The 22,349-nt window shown below is 35.5% G+C and overlaps 2 protein-coding genes across 13 annotated transcripts in view; one reads left to right on the top strand and one right to left on the bottom strand.

Annotated features, from left to right (window-relative positions):
- Positions 1 to 15,612, top strand: part of Ccni (cyclin I) — a 21,384-nt gene extending 5,772 nt beyond the window's left edge. Inside the window, exons 2-7 of one of the 2 annotated variants that reach the window (XM_005337265.4) lie at positions 2,175 to 2,331; positions 4,460 to 4,588; positions 7,703 to 7,777; positions 7,905 to 8,045; positions 8,348 to 8,578; positions 14,115 to 15,612. In XM_005337265.4, the coding sequence (XP_005337322.1) occupies positions 2,218 to 2,331; positions 4,460 to 4,588; positions 7,703 to 7,777; positions 7,905 to 8,045; positions 8,348 to 8,578; positions 14,115 to 14,555 (1,131 nt within the window). In that variant the 5' untranslated portion in view covers positions 2,175 to 2,217 and the 3' untranslated portion in view covers positions 14,556 to 15,612. The remainder of the gene's footprint in view (positions 1 to 2,174; positions 2,332 to 4,459; positions 4,589 to 7,702; positions 7,778 to 7,904; positions 8,046 to 8,347; positions 8,579 to 14,114) is intronic. The other variant, XM_040292274.2, reaches the window with a different exon arrangement.
- Septin11 (septin 11) overlaps positions 12,393 to 22,349 on the bottom strand; it is a 143,588-nt gene continuing 133,631 nt past the window's right edge. For 8 of the 11 annotated variants that reach the window (XR_005736959.2, XM_040292262.2, XM_040292264.2 and 5 more), the window contains one exon: positions 12,393 to 22,349. Coding sequence is in view for 1 of the 11 variants with exons in the window: in XM_040292267.2 (XP_040148201.2) it covers positions 22,334 to 22,349 (16 nt within the window). In the remaining 10 variants the exon portion in view is untranslated. The other 3 variants (XR_013425835.1, XM_040292263.2, XM_040292265.2) reach the window with 1 other exon arrangement.

Raw genomic sequence — 22,349 nt, 5'->3', positions numbered from 1 at the left:
GACAAGAGTTTATGAACTACGGACTAAAATTGGGTTTGGAAGAGTTCTCACAGCTTATGAAGTCCGATCTCTATCCAATATTAGTGTCTCTTTTAAAAATATCTTGACAGATGGTTATCTAGCTTATACGACAGTTCCTAGGCTAATACTTCTATCTGCTTTAGATGAAATTATAGTGAGCTTGCTCATCAAATTGTGGAAGATTTGAGAAAAGCACCAAAGCAATAAAATTAGAATCTTAAACATCTTGGCAAAATGCAACAATAGGTTGAATCTAACCAGATGACTTAAAACTAAAAAATCCTTTTTAAGTCCTGAACAAGCATGTATTCCCTTCCACCCAACCCCCAAATTACCAAAAAGCCATACAGAGATGGAGCAGGGAGAGGTGGAATTGTCCTAACAGTATACCTGCGTAAGTCTTAAAAGTTTTAGTTGATCATAAATTTTATCTGAATTGGTAGTGTAAAAGTGGTGTTAATTTAGAAGAGCCAAAATGTCATGTGAGGAATCATTAAACAGTTTTTCAGCTATGAAAAAGATGAGCCAGTGAGCATGATAGCAGCCTTCCAACATCTGAAGGATTGACTTATGAAAGAGAAATTAGATTTGGGTATGTTTGTTTTGGTTTTGTTGTATGCTTTTGTTTTTGCCTCCAGTGGTTGAAACTAGAACCATTTGTCAAGTCCTTCTTTCTTCATAAGTACTCTGCTGTGGGTATAATATTTATATGATAGTATAAAAGATGATAATTGGTAGATGTGGCTTCAAAAGAACTTATAATTTTGTTGGGAGATAGTGGAAAACTGCTTTCAAAGGAGAAAGAAATCACATCTGATTAGAGAATCAAGAATAGAATTCTTGGAAGAAATTAACCTTTGAATTGAGCCTTTTAGGATAGGTATAATTTCTTTTCCTTTTTTCTTAGTATGAAAATACTTCATCCTCATTATAGAAAATTTCCCAAAACTTGAGAGTTTAAAGAAGCAAAAAAGAAAAAAATCCAGTTAAATGGAGGTAGTCTGTAATAAGTTTAGTGGCAAGGAAATGGAGTGTGTGAAATGACTAATATAAAAGATGACAGTAGCTAGAGTTGGGTATGTAGAATGTGGAAGTAAGAGGTTTGCTTTTTGTTTGAACTTTCTAATTTTATAAAAAATTGGAACTTGTCTCATGTTAAAGATTTCTAAAATATGAATCTGAAGCACATGATACTGGTACATAGTTTTTAAAAAGTCAAATAATTACAACACTTTTATAATGAAAAATATCCCTGCAGAAAGTCTTCTTGACCTTTCCTCATTCTCTGGAGGTTAACTCCTTTCAACCTTTACCTGTTTCTCCTGTTATTTAATATCATGTTTTCTGATAACTTGCCCTGCTACTGTTTTTTGATATGCCAGTTTAAATATTGTTATTTTTGTGTTTTTGGCACTGGGAATTGAATCCAGGGGCACTTTACCACTTAGCTATATCTCCAGCCCTTTTCATTTTGGGACAGGGTGTAAGTTGCTCAGTTTTGCTAAATTGCTGAGGCTGGCCTTGAACTTGTGGTCTTCCTGCCTCAGCCTCTTGAGTTGCTGGGATCACAGGGGTGTGCCACCGTAGCTGGCATCCAGTTTCAGATACAGTTAATAGATTTCCTGCTATGAAAAGTATAAGACTCTCATTCTAACATCTCCCAAAATCCACACTTATTACCTATACCATACTACAAAACATGATTTATCAAGTTTGTTAATTTGTATTCAATATTTTCATTATTACTGCTATGTAAATATTATGGCATTAATTATACTTACTTTATTATATAATTTTTTCCAATTTAGATGATTTTTTTTCATATTCTTCAACTTCTCAATCCAGTTTTATGTCATAAAACTTTGATCTGTAGTTCTCTTTAAAAAAAAAATCTAGATCATCACTTTTGGGCTCTCAATTACATGGCCATGTTTTTGCTCTCTATAACTGACTTTCAGATTGAAATTGAGAACATTTCAGATAACTGATTACTAGTGTAACATTTTAATATTTAAAAGAGCTGTAAAATCTATATGACCTCATAACATTCTTAATTTGTTTTATGAGTTACTTAATAAGTATCAACATATATATACATTTTACACTTATTCTGTAATTAAATAATAAACAATATTTTATATTTGATTTTATAGGTAGCTACATCAAGCTGGGTGGCAGGCAGATCCAAAGGATATCATGAAGTTTCCAGGATCTTTGGAAAACCAGAGATTGTCTTTCCTATTGGAAAAGGCAATCTCTAGGGAAGCCCAGATGTGGAAGGTGAATGTGCCGAAAATATCTACAAATCAGGTAATGACTTCTCTGCTTAGATAGATGAGTTTTATTAGAGATAAATATAGTGCATATATATAATGATTTCTTGACACTGCATTGGTTAAGTATGTACTTGTTTCTTCCTGAAACAAGAATTAAATTTTGTTGTTTTCTGAGTTACAGCTATAAGAAGATAGTTATGTCATTCATTTTCTTCATGGTTTAACTAACAGTAAGATATCTTTACTTCTAAGTATACAGTTAGACTTACAGGTAGAACAAAATTTATTACATTATATTTAGTGAACCAAAAAAATCTATCAGTAAAGGGGCTAAAAGCATGAAATGGAGGAAGGATAGCATCTTCAACAAATGGTGCTGGGAAAACTGGAAATCCATATGCAACAAAATGAAACTGAATCCCTTTCTCTCGCCATGCACAAAAGTTAACTCAAAATGGATCAAAGAGCTTAATATCAAATCAGAGACACGGCGTCTGACACAAGAAAAAGTTGGCTACGATCTACATACTGTGGGGTCGGGCTCCAAATTCCTCAATAGGACACCCATAGCACAAGAATTAATAACTAAAATCAACAAATGGGACTTCCACACCATGACTCCTTTTCTTGCAGGTACAATGATCACCTTGTCCCCTCACTTTTAAGTTACAAATTATGTTTTATCTCAAGAAGCTTTTGTTTTACTACTACGCTGGGCCAGGTCCCCTTCCCTGCAACCTCATCATACCTCTTTCCGTATTTTATTGACATTTTTTATGGCCTACCTCTCCACATTTCTTAATGCGTTATTGCAGGGTCATTCCAAAGGTAAGTGAACAAAAAGTGTTATGTGGTAGTTAACCTCAAAATATTAGTTATAATTGAGTTTAGAATTAGGTGTAAAAATTATGTGTGATAAATTGGTTTGGCTGACACAAAGGAACACTTTACTTTGTTGTGCCAAAGCTAAAAAGTGAAATGACAGGAAGTCAAGGAGGAGGAGTTGGAATAAAATTAGAACAGAAACTAGCAGATGCATTGGCAGAAATTATAATGAGCAGCAAGCCATATGTTCCCTCATAACACTAGAGAAAGCCAAGAAAAATCAGAAATCACAGCTAAAATTCCTTTTTGAGGAGATACATTGTTAGATATATAGTGTTCAATGGCTATTAATGCATCTTTGTATTATAAAGGAATAAATTTCATAAAATTGACAACTAAAGGATCAAGGAATGAGATAAATAATATGTTTTTTAAAAGATTTTGATGAAATGAAACAGTGATAAAGACTGCAATGCTTATATTATCTCTACTTGTCTGGAACTCTCTCTTACTGAAAATAGTCTTTTCCACATACTCTGTTGTGTTTAAGTTTTGTAGGAGTGGTACTCATAAGGACTTTTCATTTAGCTTTAGATTATTACTAGTTGTTGTTTAGTAATGACTGAAACTCAAAAGAGTAAGTATCTAAATCACTGATGCTTTAGAATGTGTTACCCTCTAAAAATTAAGCCTCAGGAGTTAAAAAAAAAAAAAACAACATACATGTAGGGATGTTAAAACAAAAGCAAAATGTTTGTATTTATGGCAGTCTTTCCCAGTAATAATTTAGTTCAGGTCAACTTCTATTTCAGTGTTTTCCCATCATCTTTAACTGGAATTTATTTGTTGTCCTAACATTTATTACTACTGATTTATTTTATAATGTGCTATCATTCTGTTATCAGAGTCCATTTATGTTTCCTAACATAAGTTAATAGCTATTTACTGCCTTAGAAATTCATTCTTACTCTCAAGAATTGGGAAAATTTAATTATAAAATCACTATCAATTGATATTAATTTGTTTAAATTTTAAAATCATATATTCCCTGAACATTAATTAAAGTAGATACCTGTTGAAGTGATGTAGTAAAGATTTTAATAGAGTAAAAGTATATTGATATTGATATTAAATGCAATAACCAGTACACAAAGTTTTATCTTCACCTGTCTCAAGTTTGATTTTGAGTAATCTTAAAAGACATTTTTAATGTACAAATGTATTTTCTATAATAAAAACATAAGTTTTTATGAGAAATAATTCTAAATTATATTCTTATGGTAACTAATACTTTGTTGTCTTTTAATTTTATTTATTTTTTAATTATTCCCTTATAGAATGTTTCCCCATCCCAGAGAGATGAAGTAATTCAATGGCTGGCCAAACTCAAGTACCAATTCAACCTTTACCCAGAAACATTTGCTCTTGCTAGCAGTCTTTTGGACAGATTTTTAGCTACTGTAAAGGTAAATATTTTAATATTTAATAATATTTAATATTTACACATAACTTTTCCTTGAGTTTAGATTTTAAACCACAGGTTATTGGTATACATGGTATAAAGTATAAATGAAGAATTTTCTTGGTCAATGGTGTTATGTACTCATGTCAAGATATAATGTCTTCTATTGTTTTTAAAATTTTGTGTGTCTAATTGTACTCTTTTTGCTACAAATACTCATAACTCATATTTACCCTATGAAATTTTGTTGTTTTTGGGGATTGATCCCAGGGGTCTTCGCTAATGAGCTATATCCTCAACCCTTTTTATTTTGAGACCGAGTCTCACCAAATTGCTTAAGGCCTTGCTAAATTTCTGAGACTGGCTTTGAACTTGGGATCCTCCTGTCTCAGCCTCCCAAGTTGCTGAAATTTTGATCTCTTTATTTAGTACAAACCATATAGCATTGGCAGAGTGTCTGGCCATCTTCTAACATGTTGGTGTACTAGAGGTGGACAGTTTAATCAGACTTAAAAAAGTGTAATAAGTTTTTTGCACATTTTTCTGTCATTCTTATTTATTAAATATGCATAGTGTGTGATTTTTCTGGACAATATGTAAATACTTTCCAGAAACATACTTAGGGATGTAAAGAGGTCATAAAACAACTTTATTGTGTGTATATGTGAGTGTGGGTTTTATTTATTTTTTGGTACCAGGGATTGAATTTAGGAGCACTCAACCACTGAGCCACATCCCAGCCCTATTTTGTATTTTATTTAGAGACAGGTTTCACTGAGTTGCTTAGCGCCTCACTTTTGCTGAGGCTGGCTTTGAACTCAATGATTCTCCTGTCTCAGCCTTCCAAGTTGCTGGGATTACAGGTGTGTGCCACCGCGCCTGGCTAGAATGCTGTTATTTAACTCTGTCTTCTCTTTACCCTCTTTCCTTTCCTATAGCTAACCTTTCTTTCACAGGTAATTCCATAAAAAGTTGAGTTTTCAAAGTTAGCATTCTATCTTGGGTTGCATATTTTTCAAAATTGGTAATGAACTTGCTACTTCTACCATAAAAAATTCTTAGGTTTACTGAAGATTTTAAACACACTTTTGGAAATTCTAGAAATAATTTTGCCAAATATAATCCTGTTTTTTAATATTTCTTATTAGATTTAATCATGTTAACATCAAATAACCTTATTTACAGATGGTTATGTATGGTTAATCTATATTGAAATAGTCTAAAATGTAGCTTAAATTAAAGACACTTAGACAAAAACCATAAAAGGGCTGCAGTAGTGAAGGGAGCCTCAATCCTAGCAGCAGAAATCACTGTGAAACCCTTAAAAATAAGGAGAGGCTAGGGATTTAATTCAGTGGTAGAGCGCTTGCCTGTTAGCACATATGAAGCCCTGGGTTTAATCCCCAGCACTGCAGATAATAAAAAACTACTGTCAGCATATCTAAAAAGAACAACAACAACAACAAAGGATGGGGCTCAGTAGTGGTGTATTTGTCTAGTGTACTCAAGGCCCTGGGCTCAAAATAAATTGTATAGATGGATTGTAATATATATAATCAGACTGAGAACTAATGTTTTTTAAAAAACATTTTTGGGGGCTTGGGATCCTTAGTGGTAGAGCCCTTGCCTAGCATGCGTGAGGCACTGAGTTCGATTCTCAGCACCACATAAAAATAAAATGAAAATGTTTCCTTAAAAAATTGGGATTCTTGGGGCTGGGGATGTGGCTCAAGTGGTAGCGCGCTCGCCTAGCATGCGTGCGGCCCGGGTTCAATCCTCAGCACCACATACCAACAAAGATGTTGTGTCCTCCGAGAACTAAAAAATAAATATTAAAATTCTCTCTCCCTCTCTCTCACTCTTTCTTAAAAAAAAAAAAAATTGGGATTCTTTTTATTAATAAATTTTTTACTGGTACCCTTGTTTTAGAAGTAGTAGTGTTTGCCTAGAGTTGTTAGGTTCTTTTCTTTGTAAAAAATTCAGTTTATTTCAGAGATGAGGATTTTATGTATTATATACATGGAGAAATAATAACCCATAGAAAACTGTCCTAGCAACAAAATTAAATTTACTTTCTAGATTACCAGTGTCATGTCCCTTAACCTCTGAGACTAGTTTCTCAACTTTAAAAGGAAAACCTGATAGACATGATATTATTTTTGGACATGACTTTTTAACTCTAAAGTTCTGATTAATAATTATTTTCAAATGTTTATAATATTGAACCATGTTTTATTTCTCTTGTGAACAAAGGATTGAAAGATCTGTAGGCTGTGCACCACTTATGCGGAAGCATAATATAAACATTGGTATGTTTATATCAGTTTAAAATAAGTGTTTAAACAGGTCATACTGTTTGTATGTTATTTAACTTGTACATCTTTGAATTTAATATGGCTAAATTGTTTGAATTAATAAAAATAGCATTTTGGGGTTGCATTCGCAGACACCTTGAACATGAGCCTATTTTATTATACATAGGAAAACAGGCAAATTCAAGTCATTTTGTGTTAAACCCAAGAAAGATTTTTTTTACCACTAATCTTGTATGTCTTTTTAGGGCCTTTTCTTTCTTACGGTGTGTGTGTGTGCGCGCGCGCGCGCATATTGCAAATGCTTTAAAAAACTAGCATCATAGTTTTTTAAAGCATTTGGAATGGGCTACTTACTATGGTCTTTTATATTTTTTCTTTCTTAAATTTCCATAATACCTTGTATATTATCTTATGAATACTTTGTTAGTTTTATTCTCTTTGGCTATCTAACTTTAAAAGTATGTATGCATACACATAAATATTTTTAAATTTGGGAAACATTATTAAATACTTGTAAAATGAAGCTTTTTGCTGGGTAGAGATTGACTTTATAAGCTGACTATGGTTAGTTAAACTTTTCATTAGTGGAATAATTTTATTTCCATAGAATAGCTCATGCCTAAGGTTGTGATGTTAAGTTAGCTCTGAGCTAGAAAGGAATTGGTAGAAATTGAATTAATTGAATTCTATAGAATTGTGTGTACTTGTCTCAACATATTTAGTCAGCATATTTAGTTTTCAAACTTTAAACTATTTAAAAAATGACTAAAGGTGCTTTTTTCCCCCCTTTTTCAAAATTTTAGGCCCACCCAAAATACTTGAGTTGTATTGCAATCAGCTGTTTTTTCCTAGCTGCCAAGACTGTTGAAGAGGATGAGGTAATAAATCCTTTCAAGATTAGTTGTTTCTCTTTTTTCTCTTATTAACTTGCCTTTTGTTTGCCAAGACAAAAATTTAATGTGAATTTATTTCTGTCTTCTTCCTGTTCCCCTTTTCTTTGGATAGAAAATTCCAGTACTAAAGGTATTGGCAAGAGACAGTTTCTGTGGGTGTTCCTCATCTGAAATTTTGAGAATGGAGAGAATTATTCTGGATAAATTGAATTGGGATCTTCACACAGCCACACCATTGGATTTTCTTCACATTGTAACTATACCTAGTCTTTCAGTTTCATATTTGAATATGTATGTAATATATAAATTATACCCAAAAGTTTTCTGTAATTTGAAAGAGACTACCCACTCTTTTTTTTTTTTTGTACCGATTTTTAGGAAAACTATTTGAAATTAGCTAAGGAAAAGTTAGAAAGTATGCTATATGTCAAATCTCTGAAGCTAAAGTTGCAGATTTAGAACTTGAGTAATACCTGAGGAGATTACATCAATTTTTATACATAATTTTCTGCACATTTAAATAAAATTAAAATAATAATGTTCTTTTATTTTCAGTTCCATGCCATTGCCGTGTCAACTAGGCCTCAGTTACTTTTCAGTTTGCCCAATTTGAGCCCATCTCAACATTTGGCAGTCCTTACCAAACAACTACTTCACTGTATGGCCTGTAACCAACTTCTGCAATTCAAAGGATCCATGCTTGCTCTGGCCATGGTTAGTTTGGAAATGGAGAAACTGATTCCTGATTGGCTTCCTCTTACAATTGAACTGCTTCAGAAAGCACAGGTAGGTGCCAGTCTGATTAAATAGAATTCATTTTGTTTTTATTCTATTGGGGTACATAAGACATTTCTAATCTGTAAAGGTAAACTATTCTTTAGAGTAGAAAAGAAGAAAGTGTTATACACTTTAAACTTGTGGGGTAGATGTTTTTTTCTTTTACAAAATTTGCATTTTTTAGTTATTTTCAACCCTTCTAGGTTACTTAATATCTAAGAATTTTGAAAACTAAAGATTCTCAATATATTCTCCTTTAATTTTATATAAAGTAACTTTGGTTGTATTTAGTTTGTTAGTTGGTTGATAAATCAGCAACCATCTAAGCAAAATTTCAAGATTTAGTGGAGCAAGTTCTCATTCAAATGTCAAGTTAGTAATAGTGCTATATGTTATCAGTTACTTGGAGGGAATCCTTACTGGTTCCATTATATCACTAAGTAGAATTCATCAAGTTTAGATCTGTTGCAAACCATACTCCTACCCTTAAAATAAGACTGAAGAACTCCCTTTCACTTTTTATGTCTATTTATTCTCATTTAGCAGTACATTTTCTTACTTGTTATATTGATTTTATTTAGAAGACAAATTCTGAGCTTAAAAACATAAAAGAAAAATAATACTTGAATTTGCTGTTCGGTAGGATATTATTGATGATCTTTAATGATGAGCACTCTGAAATTAGGAGACACTTAAGTATCTTAGTGCTAAAACCTTACCTTCTGAGAATTTTGGATCGTAGTTTGTGAGCAGAGAAGAACTGAGTCTTTTTCATAACAAAGATGATCAGACCAATATATTAGCCTGTAGTACTACTTATGTAGTATAACAGGCTGTTTTCCTTTTATAAAGGAGATATTGTTCTAATAAATACCATATCTTAGATTGAAATAACTTGAGTGTTTCTTTCCATTGAATTAAATGGGTAATGAAAGTAAATCCTAAGAGGTAGTTGCTATTTAGTGAGGAGTTTTAGAAACTGTCATAAACTACCATACAAGTGAATAGCATGAACCAGAAAATTGACTTTGCCTGCATCAGGTGTTGGAAAGTAAAGTTGAATATTAATCATCAACATTGGACTGTGAAGTTGGGGAATAGGCATTAATAGAAAACCTCCTATATTAACTTTCTTCCTGAATTGGCCTATGTGTCTATTCCCAAGGTAGTACAGAAAAAAGTTGCTATGTAAAGTGTTATTGTCATAAAGAAAGAGCAGATTTTGAAGCATAAATAAGAATGTTGTAAATAGCAAAGTAAATTCTGTAGCTTTGTGAACTTATTCTCTATTGAAGAACCCTGGGGAATCCGCTGATTCCCTTTTGTATATTTTGGGAGGGGCTAAAAGAAGAAAGTGTTTACTGAAATTTCTTTTCTTCTTAACTGAATGAGTATTATAAACTTGATGTTTGACAGGATCTTCTTAGATATACTCCTTTATTTTACAACTCTAGGGAACTTTGGACTTTGTTAGAGTCACATAGAACGTAACTAGTGAAGAAGACTAAAAACCAGTGTTTTTTTCCATATCACACCACTCTTAAATAATTTAGTCCAGTGGTTTTCAGAGTTTCTTTTAGAAGTGGAACCTTTTCTTGGCCTTTCTCCTTATAACAAAATTTATATGTACAATTCCAGAATACAGTAGAAAAGTGGCTTTTGTAATAAGCATTCAGGGCAGAGACCTGTTGGGGGCAGAGTCCTTACTGATCAGAATGTTTTCCTTTCTATAATCTGTTTGGACATACTTTGAACACTACTGTTCCATTCTTTCTCATATACATTATATGAGTATATTAGCAATTATATTCTACAAACATTTATTAGGAATCTATGATCTACACATTGGGAAAACAATGGTTTTAAAAGAAATAAAGGTTTCTGCTACATGTAGTATTCAAGTTGCAATGGGGAAGATAATAAACCAATACAAGTAAGCTCACAAAACTTGGTAGAGACTTTGGAATTTTGTATCTTGGCTAAGTTCACCTTTGTTCAGGTTGGAACACCAGGTATAGTATCTTTGTAATTGACCTGTGACAAGGCCTGGTCTCATATAGCATATTTTTGCGTCAAACTGAGATCATGCCTGTAATAATAATAATAATAATAATTATTTATTTATTTTGGCAGTGCTAGGGATCAAACTCAGGATCTTGCACATAGTAGACAAGTCCCCAGCCCAGTGCCAGTATTACTTCTGACATGATTCCCAGCATCTTGGTTTGAGGGGGAGGGTCCATTTGTAGACATTTTTGTGCTGTGAAGAGGCCACAATCACTAGGTCTGCCCTCTCTGCATTTGGGACAAGGTATGGTGAGTGTTCTCTGGTTTGAAAGGCAAAACTTCTCCCTCCTGGCCTTTCCCTCTCCCAAGCCAAAATTTTGTACTGCCTCTTGGTCTCTACTCTGGGACAGCTCAACCTTTTTTTACCCCTCTCTTCTTGATCTGTTTCATGGCTGTGCTCATGTTCTCCCTGTGACTAATGTGGCCCACTCTTACATAATCTCAGGGTGTTAACTCTACCTAGATTAGTGTGGTGATCTCCCTAATTTCTAGTGAAGAAGTTCGTCAATTTTCTATTTTAAAACTAAAGTAGAGAATTGAAAAGGCAGACCCTCCCCACCAGGGTCTCTCGTTATTCCTAAAGGTACCTAAGGTCACACTTCCAGCACGTATTTTCAATGCTGCTTTCTGCCCACCAAACCCAAATCTATTTGGACCTATCCCTTTGTCATACTGTTGTACTTCTCATCAGTAACGTATCTGAAATCTGTTTTAGTGCTTCTTAACCTATCTCCTTGTTAAACTAAATTAGTTTTGTTTTTCTGGCAGAGGATACATCATATTAAGATTTGGGGAGACAGTCATAAAAATTAATAATGGTTCTACTGGCACCATGTAATTAGAAAATGTTCATTTTAAATGTTTTAACAGATCCATTAGAGGACTTGTCTAGTATCTAGAGTTATGGAAATTTCAGTATTATGTACATTTGGTTTTGCCACTGGATCTCAATAAGGATTTTTTTTTTTTTTTTTTTTTTAGAACAAGGTCAGATTGTTACTAGATGAGAGGTTTAATTTGATGTGTTGTTTTGGACAGAGGACTGCCTAGAGACTTGGGTGGAAGATAGAGCGCATACAGATAGTATTAGTTTGATTTGGAAGGGGGGGGGTCCTGCTGGGAATTGAACCTGGGGCCTTGTGCATGCAAGGCAAGTACTCTACCAACTGAGCTATGTCTCCTTTTACTGACATTCTAGCTATTATTTTCTTCCAGTCTTCACTTCTAAAACAATTCCATATTTCTTTTTTTTCCCCTACACAGAAGATTATGGTGACTTAGTCTTTCTACATATATGTATCATTTTTCAGGATTCTTCCAAAGTATTATGCCCAGTGATCAGAGCTTTAATATTTTTATAATTTTGCTTTTCTGAGTTGCAACACATCATTTAGTTGCTAAAGAACAAGTTTGTTAAACTTGGAACATTTTAGAAATAATTTCTACACCATAGTCTTTTTTTCCACTGTCCAATTTCTTTTATCTCTAGTACTTCTCTTTTATAAGCTGTTTAAAATATTGGCAGAAGCCCCTGTGCTTTTTTTCCAGTATTTCACCATAGACTAGCTTATTCTACATCTCTGGGTTCTACATATGACCCTGCCTACAATAGTAAGCTTGATGTTGGGGGACTATCTTAAGTATTATTTAAGGAAATAAATTCCTAATACTAGGTAATATCTTACCAGTGGTGTGTTATCAAATGCTCTTCAAAGTAGGGACAAAATATCAGTGAACAAAACAGTAGATCTTCAAATGCCATTTTCATGTTTTATTTCTGACAGTTTGAGGAAATTTTACGTCTGTATTACATGATGACTAACACGAGACTGTCATCCTTTCCTGGTTAACATATAATGAATATATTTAGAGATAAAATTAATTTTTGTGACCAAATATGTTCTTGTAGAATGTGTTATTTTCCTTTGTTTTCACTATAAAGAATTGAAGACACTCATACTAAATGCTGCAGGTTATATAGGAATGAATAACACTTATTAAGAAAGGTCCAAAATATCTATAGAGTGCACAACACTAGAAAAAAGTGATCCCTGATAAATGTTCAAAAGAAGCTTTCTGAAGGTAATAGGGTTTAGTTAGGCTAGAGGCAATGGGTAATGCAGTTTCACAGGTAGAAACAGGATAAGCCAGGATAAAGAAAGAAAGGGAGAAAATTGTATGTAAATAGACCAGGCCTTTGTGTGGGAATGTAGAGCATAAATTTGGGATATGTTAGGAAATAGGGCTGGAAAATGAGGTTTGGGCTGATTATAGATAATAAGCTACATTCCTTTTCCTTATTTGATATTTCTGGTAGACATTGGGGTACTACTAGAGAAATTTGAATAAGCTAAATATATATGATGTTGTGTGTTATTTAGACAGTGCTATAATTACTAAGACTTTTTTACCACAGTTAAGATTTTGGAGGCCTTACTTGTACAGGCATTCTACTAGAAACTTAGTGATGTGATACAGTGCTTATTATTATCTTTTAGTCTATAATGGAAAAGCTAAGTGATCAAACAGATTATTCTAATACAGTATGGAAAGTATGATGATACTTTGATATAGAAGCAGATGACCATAAATTGGGGGATTCAGAGGGTTGGAATCAAGTGTGACTTCAAAAAAGGACTGATACATGAACTATCCTGAAGGATAAAAAGGAATAAGCAAAATTCCCAAATCAAATAGAAAGATTAACAAAGATATTGCCTAGTATTTTTAAGTTTTACTGTCTTCTATAAAAATGTATCTAAAGTTTTAAAGCAAGGTACTGAAATTGTTTTAATTCTTAGATAAGCTTCCCCACCCAATTTTTCCCCCCTTGCCTCTGGCTTCTTCCTTAAATTCTTAATGACTTTTGTATTTATCTTCTACTTTGATCTTCATGGAAAAACATTAGAAAAGGGTGGGGGGGCAGGGATGTGATAAGTAAACAAACAGAAAAAAAGACATTGCTTATATAGCAGTGAACAAAAGAGAATAGATTTTTGATCCCAGGTAAATGTTCAGCATATAATTGCAGATATAGAATTCAGGTTCCAGTAGCCAGGTGTGGTGGGTCACACTTGTTATCCCAGTGGCTCAGGAGGCTGAGACAGGAGAATCACGAGTTCAAAGCCAGCTTCAGCAATGGCGAGGTGCTAAGCAACTCGGAACCTGTCTCTAATAAAATACAAAATGGGGCTGGAGATGTGGTTCATTGGTCGAATGCCCCTGAGTTCAATCCCCGGTACCCCCCCAAAAAAAAACAAAAAAGAGAATTTAAATTCCCGAAATATTTACATTAGATATGGACACAATTTAAGATGGGGTGGGTAGGCCATAGGCATTGATAAGTTTGAAGTAGATGTGGGAAAAGAGGAGAAAGCTGAAGGAACAAGAGGATGCAGCAAGGAAAAGTGGCCAGCAAAGATTACAATAGCCTATTTTAATTAATGATCAATGTTGTTTTTCCCCCTCCTTGGTCCAGATGGATAGCTCCCACTTGATCCACTGTCGGGAGCTTGTGGCACATCACCTCTCTACTCTGCAGTCTTCCCTGCCTCTAAATTCCGTTTATGTCTACCGTCCCCTCAAGCACACCCTGGTGACCTGTGACAAAGGAGCATTCAGATTACATCCCTCCTCTGTCTCAGACCCAGATTTCTCCAAGGACAACAGCAAGCCAGAAGTGCCAGTCAGAGGTACAGCAGCCTTCTACCATCTCCCAGCTGTCAGTGGGTGCAAGCATACCTCTGCTAAGCGCAAAGTAGAGGAAATGGAAGTGGATGATTTCTATGATGGAATCAAACGGCTCTATAATGAAGATAGTGCTTCTGAAAATGTGGGTTCTGTGTGTGGCACTGATTTATCAAGGCAAGAGGGACATGCTTCCCCTTGTCCACCTTTGCAACCTGTTTCTGTCATGTAGTTAGCTTTCAGTGCAAACTAAGGTTGACTATTCTGGGAATCAGAATATGCAAAACCAGGAAAGTCTGTAGAGGGCTGTGTATCTTATCCAGCTGGTTTGAAGTGAGCCAGGAAAAAGTTTTTTTTTTCTTTAATTTCATTTACTTGTGCAGCTTATTAAAATTCATTTTTAAAGGCCTATAAACACAAAAGATCCAAAATATTTTTTAAAAGTTAAAAAAAAAACTTCTTTGTAGTATACCAGTTTCACTCTTTTCTCTGCTAAAATGTATTTTGCCCCATGTCAAAAATTACACTCTTAATGCTCCAAAAAAGTTCTAAAACTCTAGCAACTGTGTTCCTGTCATCCTGATTTAAATTGTATTGCTTTTGCTTGCTTCTCCACTGAATACTTAACTGACTTCACTGAATAGGTAACCCTGAATTTTTTTTAACCAGTTTAATTTAGTATGGCAGCCATGTACAATCCATGATTCAACTCCAGTTAATCTGAAAAGGGTACTTTGGAGTTGTCCCATATGAATCAGAGGTGGTAGAAGGAAAAAGTTCTCATGTTACCACATGATTTTTGATCTTATTTCAATTTTTAGAGTTTAAAAACAAAGTTTAACTTCATTTTTGTTTAAAGTGAAGCTAGAAATGGCATGTAATTAAGACAGATTTGTTGAAAGCATTTTTGACAGTTGTATAAAAGAATTTGTGATAAAGTTAATATATCCCGGTGCTTACCAAAGAAACATGTATGTAACCTATAATTAGATTTTTTGTAACTGATTTGTTTTCACTCATTGATAATCAGTAGGAGAGACTGTCTAGATATTGGGGCAGCTCGAATGATTTGAGTCTTGTAATATGTAATAACTGTAGTACCCTACTTTTATGTTAAGCTATTAGGATCTTCTTGATAAAAGTTATTCTTCTCTCCCCCACCCCAATATACCTATGTTTTTCTTAACTTCTGGATCCTGAGCTCCCTTCACAGTCTGAAGAAGGTATTACAGCCAGAACCATGTACTGATGATAAAAAGCCTCTGGAAGCAATAAAAAGTTGTCCTTAATCTTTGTGTCTGAAGTCCCCCCGCTTATGAAGGGACGGTTTCCTGGGTACTTAGGCACTGCTATTTGAACAAAGGAAAACAATAGAAAAGATTAAGATGTGTTTACTGAAAATAAAACATGAAAAAAAAAAAAGGGATTTGAATGTGACAAGGATGCAGGTTTTAGACATGAGAATTTTCCCTTTATGGTGTTTTGTCACGGATGGGCTGTGGATCTTCCAAACAGTAAAGTTTTATACTAATGGGACTGTGTAGGGGAAGGCCCAGACCTGCATCTAGGAAACATTTTTAGCCCACTAAGTTTGTTCAGGTATAGAAGAGCAAGGTTGAAAGGTTGACTACCTACCTTCCAATTTTATTACCTTGAAGGGGAATAATTTGCTCTTGTCTAAGTTCAGGGAATGAGGGAAGATGATAAAGAAATTGTTAGTGAAGATAGCAGGAATTGGCCTCAGATACATATTTTTTAAAATTCCATAACTGTATATTCACAGTATCTACAAAACAAATGGCACTTAGTTCCCCCCAACCCCATAACAGATGACATAGTTTTGTTATGTAGAAAGCTGGGAGTAACATTAAGTCCAGATTTAGAATAATTAATTTGTAGTCCTAGAGCTTCAAGTTGAGCAAAATTAGAGGGCAACAGGATTTTGATCACTTGATCTTAAGTTTTTCTAGTATTAAAAGTGGACAGTAGTTGGGTGCGGTGTAAATCCAGCTACTCTGGAGATGAGAATACAAAGTTTGAGGCCAGCCTCAGCAACTTAAGAGACCCTGTCTTAAAAGTGGTGCTGGGGATGTAGCCCAGTGGTACAGTGCCCCTGGATTCAATCTCCAGTACTCCACCCCACCAAAAATAAATAAAGCACAGTGCTACATACCAGTAACTCCTGCTACTTGGGAGACTGAGGTAAGAGGATTACTCATGCCCAGGAATTTGGGACTCAGCCTGGGCAAATGTAGCAAGACCCCGTCTCTCCCCCAACCTCCCAAAAATATGGTAAATCAGTTTGGAAACAGTATTATTTCTATGGGACACTAAATCAAGTGGGTGGTTGGACTTCTAGTTTTCATGCCTCAAAGTACATTTAACCCATAGTTCAAGTTATAATACTTGAGACCTGACCCGTGTACCCTTTCAATGTGTTTTCCCTGGTAAGTCTAGAGAACTCAGCTCAGCCCACTTTCTATGGTCTCTTTGAAAACTCTGGCTTGAGAAATAGCAGTGAACTAACTTTTCATTAAGAATATTCTAACTATTCCCGTTTTATCCAAAACTTAATCTGTCCCAAGTTGGTATCTTGGCATGACAGCCAAGATTTGGGAACTTAAAACTATGTATCATAATTGTTTGGTGCCTCCTGGTGGTTATAGGACCATTCTATGAAGCCTCTGGAAAGGCTAGGAAACTTGATGGGCATAAAGTAGTTCTCTAATACTCCCACAGAAGAGGGAAAGAACATGCTGTAGTTCTTGAAGATGAAACTATGAGAAACTATTAAAGAATAATATGAAGTTAGTTACCTGTGGAGAAGTGAATGTTTCCCCTAAAGATGGACTACTGTCTTAGTGTGGAGGGGAAAGGAGAGCTGGGAATGAGTGCTTCCAAACACCAAAAAAGGCAAATGTTACACACTTGTGAGAAATATTCCTGACACTGCCTTTGTCTCCGAAGAAAGCTAGAGGGTAGCTCTTGATTCAGCTGCCTTGGCTTCCCACTGTTGAGGGAATTGAGAGATCAGTGTCTGCCCACCCAAGAAGTACTATTCTATTCTATGTTAGAGCCAACCACTTTTGTGTCGTCTATACTCCTCACATACCTGGATGGTCAAGCTTCCCAGTTAACTCTTCCTGAAGCAAGAAGGCAAGTTGTGCTTGAACATTACTGCCCAAATCAGCATGGTGGCTTCTTCCCTTGAGCAGAAAATGTTATTAAGCTAATGATGCTCAGCCAACATGACGGGTAGCTTATCTTCTTTCTAAGGTAGTTTGTACATTCTTTAACTGAAAAAGGGAAGATACTGTGCCAAACTTTCTCACAATCATCCTGAGAGAAGCATCTCTGGTTTACATTATCAAATTGAGGGTTAAGAGAGTTGTATAGTACCACATAGCCAAGAATTTTGAAAGAGGTTCAACTTCTAACTTGTCTTAAACCTTTACCCTTCTATTTGACATCAGGATGTTTTGACTAACATGTAAATGTCACTTCTAAAGCCTCTCAAATTGAAATTAGGGTTTAAACTGTTAACAACAGTTTCCTATACTTATTAAATAATGCTTTGAGCTTTGACCACTAGATGGTGCTTCCAGAAAAAGAATCATTCATTGTTTTAAATTTCTGTGAGTTTTGGGGGGCTTCATCTAAGGTAATGAGCAGTTGAACACTGCCCTGGTTACTAAGTGCCACTGCATCAACAATTTTTGCAGTTACTAGTACAGATCACTTAAGGTACAGGATGCATGTAAAACGGAACGTCAGCAAAATCAGAGAAGGGTAAAAAAAATGACTGGGTACCCAGTCTCAAACCAAAACCAAAACAAAACAAAACCCAGACCAATTTTACAAATTAAGCATCCTAATTAGTGAGTTTTGTGAGTCCTACAAAGTAGCCTAGAAATAAAATTGAGATGGTGTGAAAATAGGTTCTAAAAGCTTGATGCTTGAGTTGGATTCCACCAGTCATTAGGACAGTAAATAAATGTTCACAGCCAGCATGCATCAAGGAATTAAAACCTTTTCTCCTCATAGTGATGAATTGAGTGAGTTTTACAAAATACTGATGTGTAGGACAACTCCACTTCTACCATCTGTTGATTACTCTTCTTCAATGCACAACCAACAATGGCTTATACAGAAATATGAATTCACAATTCTAGTTTTGTAGCTCCCCGCTTCTGAGTTAAGGATGAGGGAGAACTCTTTTAAAAAGACTCAACATATAATCTTCATAGCAGATCAAATGTCAGAACTGTTGGTCTTATTATGTTACACAATGGCTAAGGCAATAAAGGAAAAAAAAATTTTTTTCTCAAATAGCTCTAGACACAGTGAACTGGTGTCTTATTTCCTGGGAACAGCTTATTTTATTAGGCAGCAGATACCCCCGAATAAGGAGCAAACTCCAGCAAAGAACCACAGAAATGCAACTGGTAACGGGACTCTCTTGCTATTCAGAATATAATCTATCTTCAGATAAGTTAGCAATGGAAAGGGCTTACTTTTTCCTTCACTCCAAAAATTTACTATGCTTAGGAGGTGTAGAGGGAGAAGTGCACCTAATGTATGTTTGGTGCATTATGTAGAATAAAGTTTATGGAAAGGGAGTAGTATGGGTGGATGTACAAAGCAAGGAGAGCTAGATCTGCAACTCATCAGAGTTCTAAAAGCATGTACAAAGAATGCCTGGGGTTATACCCACCTCCTGATGGAATGTTATTCTACTCTTTACATATGTGCACATTCATTCTTTTGTGGGACAGACCTCATTAAAATAGCCTCTGCCTCTCCGGAGGCATAATTTTGAAAGGCAATTTCCACAAAGGAAGGGAAGGCCATTCAACTCATGGTACTTCAAATGATTTGAGGCAGATGTGGACTCTTGCACTCCATATGATGTTCCACTGACGACCAGCAGATTGCATTTCTGTAGAGTTACTAGTCAGGAATGACAATGTTGAAAAGGCTTACATGAGTCTTCAACAAATGAATATATTCAGTTCCTTCACCAGCCCTGGGAATGACAGTTGCTCTCTGGAGATTGATCTGAAAGCCAAATGGCATCAGTCACAAGGACTAGATACCACAGTCATAACAATTCAAGCACAAGGGACTTCCAAGTGGGCCCCCGTGCCCTGTCAATCTCCACGGTAGAAAGATGGTAAATCATCTGTCAAACAAAAGGTTTTGTGTAGAAAGTTCACCTAAATACAGCAAAAAATCATGTACTTAAGCTTCTCGACAACCAGAACTATTTACCCATAATCTGTGCTAATGGTAGACAAAAATATAAATAAGGAATTTTCATACAAGTACTGTTGATGGGGAAGAAGGTTTAGTCAAACACTGGGATAATGCCTTATTTTCATTTGCTGTGGCTCAGTGTATACCGATTCAGAAGATCAGATGTCTCCTTTATTCTTGTGTTGTATTAATCTTAAGGGGACCATCTAGAATATGCCTGTATTAGGCAGAGTCTGTATCTAGTATCAAGTAATATTTTTAAAAGATTGAATGAAAAATTAAAAGGCTGTCACCCATGGAAATATGTTCTGACGGCTAAGTTCTCCTTTTCTTTTCCACTATCTAGTTTGAGATAACCTAATAATTTTTATTATTGCTGATCATTATCCCCAGGGTGGTTTCACACCCCTTTCACAGTCAGGAGAACTTGAGAACCTACCAGTTTTGCCAACACTTGAAAAAAGGAGCCACCGAAGGTAAAATGCCAAATCAGTGGCAGTCTTAGAGAGATGGCAAGGCACTTGACAATGGTGTCCATGATTGGCTCCCCTAAGTTTACTGAATGGAGGCTAACCTACTAAGAACAGCCTCTGTTCCTATCAAGGTTACTCTTAGACTGCCTCTAACCTGGGGGCTAAGATTGAAAAAGAATAGCAACTTCAGACCACACATTTCTCTACTTAGAAAAATAATACTACCTAGACTTTTAAACATTGCTCAAAAAAATCTTTACAACTGATGCAGAATGTTCTTAAAACAATAGTATAAAATTGATGCAATATTAAAAACAAGGGGCTTAAGAATAAAGCCAATTATACTTTCAATGAGACCTACATGTTTAATTCTATGATAATGTGTTATATTCTGGTATCAAAGAGTTGCAACCCTTACACTGCCACTGATCCCATCACCAGATTTCTGTCTTTACAAATTGTGGTGTAGTATGCAGGACACAGCTCTTGACTCATGGTTTCATTATCTAATGGCACAGATGAATCTGACTTTACTTACATTTAGTTTCTTTTAAATGCTCATCTCATGGCTTTAAGTAACCTCTTTCCAGGAATCAAAGCACCAGCCACTTTGCTTCATCATTTATCTCACTGCCCAACAAAAGTATAGATTACCTTCTCATACAGAGGGGACCACCCCTAGGGTCCTGACCAATTCATGCTACCAATAGTACTTTTATGATCTACCTACTAGAGCTGGAAAAGATGCAAATAAGTAAAACTATAGGTAAGCAATGAACTTGGAAGGTAACTTCAAAGGCATGACTATGATCTACTATCTACTGTTGAATTTGAAAATTGTATAACAGGTAGAGCTTATTTAAGTTATGGAGCCCTGAATCTTGACTCATCACAACCAAGTCAGCACTGGAAATCAGACTCATGCAAATGGCAAAAGTGTGCGTGTGGATGTGGGTGTATCTGAAGTGATCCAGTGCTTTCACGACCAGCAGATATTTTGCAAACAGTGTGGCAAAAACCTCTGGGTCACTCTGAGAAGACAATGTCAATTAGCCCATGTTAAGGATGCTGTCATGTGGGAGGGAGCTGGAATGTGCTTGTGTGGGGTTCATTTCTCATGGTGCAGGACACACGGGTCCTGGTGAAAAACCATGGACACAAGGTAAAGCAGAGCTTCACAACAAATAAAAAGGCAGGGATGGATCAGAAAAATCACTTTAAGGTATCTTTAAATATAAATTGAGCCCCAGAGGCAGAAAAGTCATCTACTCATTTTAAACATGATTAAGACCCGTAGATCAAAAACCCTAGTAACAAAAAAGGGGATTTTTTTTTTTTAGTTTTGTCTAAGATGAAGAGAACATATTAAACAGAATTTTGTGACTTAAACTTCACTCATATTTCCCCTTGAAGTGAGCTTAAAACTGGCATAATTTTGATACCAAAAGTAAGTTTAAACAACCAATACAAAAAACAAAACTATAGAATTTTTTCCCCAAAAAAACCTCCCAAAGCAGAATCCCAATCCCAAACAACTTGTATAAGAGATGCAGGTAACAGAAAAAGGGTCAAATAAAACAAGGGTTCCTGAATTTAAAGGAAGGATGCCCACTTCTCTTTCTCAAGAGGCAGATGGTCAGCTGAAAAATAAAAACATTGTATCAATAGGACACTCCAAAGGAAAAAATTGCAGCCATCTCTGTTCATGCAATATCAAATGTTTAAAAAAAAATCCCAAACACCAAAACAACCCACAAGCCCACAAAACTAACAGAAGGAAGGAACACGTTGCCCAGCTCTTATGACCTGATGGTAGTGAGGATCCTGATGGGGCTGTTCAGAATGTTGCTCATGGGACAGAGAGGTCGGGAGTTACTATGAGATCAAGTTTGCCCTAGAGGTGGGTCCACCTCAGGTTAGGGTCCATGAGTTCTTGGATCAGCAGCATCAAGAACATGACAGCTAAGCAAGAGGATTCCGGCACAAGACCTTGGGTCTGGGCCCAAGTTTTCTGTTTCACTCTATTTCCTTTTTTTCTTTTAATTAATATTATTAAACTATTTTTGGTAGTGAAGTCACTTCGGTAGCCACTGTGGGCAGTGGTTTGTAAACAAACATTGACAAATACAAACAGCAGTGCAATATTTGACCCAGACTTTAAAAGAACGGGAGGCGATGGTGGAAATGAGGTAACTCTTCCCCAACACGTGTGAACAGACAGCTCCTGCTCTTCTAATGCTCTATGTCCATTAGGAGAGAGTAGGGCTTGTCAACAGGATGGTTACATAAAGAAGAAG

Source organism: Ictidomys tridecemlineatus, chromosome 9 (genome assembly GCF_052094955.1).
Source record: "Ictidomys tridecemlineatus isolate mIctTri1 chromosome 9, mIctTri1.hap1, whole genome shotgun sequence".
Classification (NCBI taxonomy): Eukaryota; Metazoa; Chordata; class Mammalia; order Rodentia; family Sciuridae; genus Ictidomys; species Ictidomys tridecemlineatus.
Note: the sequence above shows the minus strand (reverse complement) of the source record. Positions and strands in the feature narration are given on the sequence as shown.